Genomic DNA, 5,358 nt, shown 5'->3' on the forward strand with positions numbered 1-5,358 from the left:
GCAGAACAATAAACACTATATGCAATGAGGAACACATATAATACCAACAGTCATTTTGTTTAAAAAACTATCAGCATTTTCAAGTGGCTGTACTCTTTTGTGGAAGTTTCCTAGGGGCTGATTTTAAGTGAATCCAATGTACTCTGATATGACAGAATCCCTTTGTATTGCCATTTTGGTACTTCTTTTAAACAACTGGGAGAAATGGAATCACCATAAAAAAGAAGTCTGTGGAATTATTAATTTTTTTTGTCATTTTAACGTTTATTTACTTTTGAGAGAGAGAGAGAGACAGAGGCATAAGCGGGGGAGGGGCAGAGAGAGGGAGACCCAGAATCTGAAGCAGGCTCCAGGCTCTGAGGTGTCAGCACAGAGCCTGATGCAGGGCTCAAACTCACAGACTGTGAGATCATGACCTGAGCTAAAGTCGGACACCTAACCGACTGAGCCACCCAGGAGCCCCACCTGTGGAATTATTTTTTAAGGTAAATATTCAAACTGTAATGGTTCTAGGCAAAAATGGCGTACAAAATGCATATTGGAACTTCTATTTGTTTATGTAAAATGGGAGAAGGCCTGTGTACAAGTATATGGATATGTGTATACTTGATTTTTTTTAATTAGGGAGAAAGAGAGAGAGAGAAGAGAGGAGGAGAGGGTCTGAGGGAGAGAGAGAATCCTAAGCAGGCTCCACACTCAGCATGGAGGCCCGACACCGGGTTGACTCCCAGGAGCTGTGGTGAAATCAAGAGTGGGACTTTCAATGGACTAAGCCACCCTGGCACCATGTATGCTTGTGTGCTTGGATTCTACGTTTCAAATGTTCATCTTGAGCTTGGTGAGCTTTCAACTCCATTGGTGCTTTGTTGTCTCATCTGTAAAACAGGGCAGCTCCTCTAGGTCGTAAAGAATAAGGAAGTCTCCGGCATTCTTTGCAATGGATTTTAGTGAGTTAGTAGAGATTCAAAATAATAATTTGGGAGGGGCGTCTGGGTGGCTCAGTCGGTTAAGTGCCCAACTTTGGCTCAGGTCATGATCTTATAGCTGGTGAGTTAGAGCCCTGCGTCTGGCTCTGCTCTGACAGCTGGGAGCCTGGACCCTGCTTTGGATTCTGTGTCTCTGTCTCTCTCTGCCCCTCCCTGCTCATGCTCTCTCTTTCTCTCTCAATAATAAATTTAAAAAATACATTAAAATTTTAAAAAATAATAATTTGTGAATGTAAGGGATCCAAATTAAATAGTGACATAAACTTATTTTAAACTGGAGACATTTAGGATTCAATAGATGCACAAAGAGGCTTTTGCAGAACTTCCCTTATCTGATTTAAGGCAGGAATTTTGAGAGTGAGGCTGCCTATAACTGCTCTCTCCCAAGGGGGGGTGGTTCTGACAAGAAAGAAGACAGAGGAGACCACTTGCCCCTTGATAAACAATATCACAAAATTTATCTCTCATTTTTTCCCTCAAAAGCCATTTTATTCTTCCCATAGAAGTGTTTCCTCTGCTAAATTAAGTATATAAACCCCACCTCTAATTACTGAGCAAGGCACTTTTTTGTGTGTGCATCTTATATACATACGAGGAAACTTTATCTATTCACCTGATAGTCTGTTGCCTGTCAGTTTAGTTCACAGGTCCTCAAACAGTAAACCTAAGAGGACAGAGGAAATGTCTCCCTTACCAGACAGAATGTATTGCATATGTATATGTTCATATGTGCATAATACATGATACATATATAATATATGTCTGTGTGTTTCCAAAAGCCAATAATGAATATATACTTTGAAAACACCATTTTGTTTCCTCCAACAAGTCTCACAGGTATTAAACAATGCACCTGCCTATAGAATCAATAAACATTCCTTAAATGTCACTTCTTAAAAATTCATAGTCAGAGAGCAAATATTTTTCTCACAATAATTCTTTTCATTGCTTCGTTGGCCTCTGTGTTTCTCACACTGTATATCAGGAAATTTAGGATTGGCAGCAAAAGGGTGTAAAACATGGACAGGATTTTGGCTCTATCTGGTGCGTAGCTGGAACTGCTTCCCAGATAAGCAAATATCACTGTTCCGTAGAAGAGAGTCACTACTGTTAGGTGAGATACACACGTGGAGAACGCTTTATATCTGCTCCTTGTGGAGGGTGACTTCAGGACAGTGAGCAGGATTCCCACATAGGAACCAACCACCATCAGGAAGGTGGTCACCGATGTCATTCCAGAGAGGACGGTAAGTAAAATCTTGTTGTGTTGGGTGTCCGAACAGGACAGTTGAAAGAGCAGTGGGATGTCACAGAAGTAATGGTTGATGATGTTGGGCCCACAGAAAGACAGGCTGAGCAAGCCTCTCAGGTGGGTGAGTGAGCTGGCAGAACCTAGCAGGTAGCAGGCAGCCACCAAGTGGGTGCAGAACGTGGGGGTCATGAGGCCTTTGTAGTGAAGCGGGCGGCAAATGGCGACATAGCGGTCATAGGCCATGGCCGCCAGCAGGAAACATTCAGTGGTCAGGATCATGCTGACAAAGGAATACTGAAGGAGGCAACCGTGATAGGAGATGACTTTCTGTCCTGCTAGGTAATTCGCCAACATTTTAGGAATAAAGACTGACGAATAGCAGAAATCCAAGAAAGCCAGCTGGCAAAGGAAAAAGTATTTGGGGGAATGGAGCTGGGAACTAGCCCAGATTATTGCTATAATCCAAACATTGCCCACCACGGTGACAAAATAAATGGAGAGAAACAGCACAAAAAGGACAGTATTCAGTTCAGGGTTATCGGTCAGCCCAAGGAGGATGAATTCAGTTACCACACTGACATTTCTGTTGGCCATCTGTGTGTCTCCCCAGTGGGGGCCCTGGAGGGAACAAGAGGGCAATGATAACAACCCGAATATATGCATTCAATCTACTAGCATCTTTAGAAAACTGAATGGTCTTAGTTAACAATCACAGTCCACAGGAAATTCAGTTCTCACAACTGTGAAAAGTCAGCCTGATAAGAGACTTGGGTTGAATCGAAGTCCCATCAGGGACTTTGATGTAAACTGGCATTATGCATCATAAGAACCCTGGAGAAATTAAGCCCCCTTGCAAAGCCTCATGGGAATGTTGGTTTAACAGAAAGTTTAAGACATGGACCCTGGATAACAATATATTCCAGATTCTAGAACATAAGGCAAGGACCCCGTATTGTAAGAAAAACATCCCTTAAAAAAACAAACAAACAAAACAAAACAAAACAAACAACCCCTCAATATTAACAGATCAATTTCTGAGACATCTAACAAAATTATTGTCTATGATGTCTTTTTAACTTAGACAAGCAATACATGACACATGTTTCACAATAATATGCATATACTATTATATATATATATGATTAAATTTATAGACGGTCCATAAAAATGTAAAATGAGAAATTAGGGATGTCTAGCATAGAGAATTAAAAAAAATCAAACATCTTCTATCATAACATTATTTTTTGTTAAAACTCCCTTGTTGCAGGAAGTCATTCTTTGCTGTTCCAACAAATAACTTACCATTCTATTTTCTGATTTCCTAGAGCATTTATTATCCAATGGCTTGGATTAGTCCATATCAGATTTTTTTCATAAGATTGAATCAAGAAACTTTTCAATATGTTTTGATCCCTGCAGTCAACAGATTACAAGTCTAATTTCAAGGACCGTGAACATGTTTTTGGTTCATTAGGTCATAGGTTTTTATTGAGAAAAAGATTATTAGATTAATTTTATCTTGGGCTTCATCATATACACCAGAATACATGAAAAATAAGATTATAATAGCAGATATATTAGGGACATATTTGATTAAATCTTTTTAAAGGAAAGTTTTCTTTACTGCAGAATTTATAGGAATATATAGTCCACTATTATATCTGGGGAGTTTGGGGAGAAGTAAATATAAAGCATGCTTCACGTTAATTTGACAGCTGAATTTATTTTCACTGAACAGTAATGGATATGGTATTCCACAATCCAGGCTTTGAGAATATTTCCCTGGTGTTGAATAAAAAGTGAGAAAGACTTAAGTTTGGATCTCTACCCTTTTCCCAGTGTGACGTAAAGTTATTTAGTAACAATTCAAATGTTGCAAACCTTGGGACAAGATTGCTTTGATCATGTCTACTTTACTGAAATGCCAGACGTGAAAAAAAACGACTAGTTCTTTTTTGCCACAAAACCTGTGATTTCACTTCTCAGCCTTAGTTTCTAGCTTTACTACTGGTTTCTGTGAACCTTCCTCAGGAGGTAGTTGAAATAATTAAATAAGAAAATATGTTAAAACTGGCACACTCCCTAAATGTTTGCTGTAGAATCAAAGTGAAACAAATAGCTAGAACAGAAACTGGACTATTGACACACTGGACAAATGGCTTTTGAAGAAAATAATTTTTTGGATCTTTGCTTTTTTGTTGTTTGTTTCATTTTGTTTAAATAGCTTTCCTTCCATTGACTTTGCTTTTAATCGAACCAATTTGTTAATATGATGATGAGTTTCTTCTTATCTCACTGATTTCATGTTTGTTTATTTGATTTTCATTTAATTAGCAGTAATTTTCATCTGGACTGCCTTTCACACCACTTTTCTAATGCTATAAAGCATTGAATCTAAAAATTAGCTCTGGTTAAAGGGCCAAAAGTCACCACTCTCTTCCTCAGATCTAACACAATTCAACAGCTTGTAATAATCAAACTTAAATTTTAAAGAATGTCTTTAAATTCCCTTTTGTAATTTACATAGCTATATGTAATTCACATAGCTACACAGCTACCTGAGGAAATAGGGAATTAACCCACTAATTACTTCAGAGAGCCATTTGATGTGGCGATGGTCTCATTTTATCTCCCTTATCTCAATATTTGGAAGGGATTTGAAGCATGTGATTTTTCTTTGTCTTGCATTCATAGCATGTATCAAGAGTTGCTGTTTTTGAAAACCAGAGAGGCATTTATAAATCCTTTGTTAAAACACAGAAATGTAACACCTACCTGGTGTTGAGAGGAAGCTTAGCCCTTTCTTTTAGTTTCCTGACTTGCATTTATATTTGGCTCAGGGTCTTTGGAGAATGGAATCCCCAATGATTCTGTGATACTACGTTTCATTAAAAGAGCAAAGAGAAACCAGGGGAAGCCAAGGTCCCAGCACTATCTTTCCAAATTGTAGCAATTCATGTATTTGCCCTTTCTCAGTTTTAGAGAAAGTCATCACATAAATGTGTGTCTTACCTATATGAGCCTCATTATTAAAAATGAACTCCATCGGTGTTTGTTATTATAATTTGCATAATATAGTTATGAATATTTTATGTATATCGTTTTTTAAAGAGTGCTAAG

General features: G+C 38.3%; 1 protein-coding gene across 1 annotated transcript; it reads right to left on the bottom strand.

Annotated features, from left to right (window-relative positions):
- Positions 1–1,893: 1,893 nt before the first annotated feature.
- On the bottom strand, positions 1,894–2,855 carry LOC106986184 (olfactory receptor 1052-like). The gene has a single exon (XM_015084362.2). It carries the CDS (start codon positions 2,830–2,832, stop codon positions 1,894–1,896), a length of 939 nt encoding a protein of 312 aa, XP_014939848.1. The 5' UTR covers positions 2,833–2,855.
- Positions 2,856–5,358: the final 2,503 nt, after the last annotated feature.

The sequence above is a fragment of the Acinonyx jubatus genome, chromosome D1 (assembly GCF_027475565.1).
Source record: "Acinonyx jubatus isolate Ajub_Pintada_27869175 chromosome D1, VMU_Ajub_asm_v1.0, whole genome shotgun sequence".
Lineage (NCBI taxonomy): Eukaryota > Metazoa > Chordata > Mammalia > Carnivora > Felidae > Acinonyx > Acinonyx jubatus.

Bases quoted from the DNA above. Each gene is read 5' to 3' on its own strand.
- LOC106986184 (XM_015084362.2), bottom strand. From the start codon at position 2,832: ATGGCCAACAGAAATGTCAGTGTGGTAACTGAATTCATCCTCCTTGGG.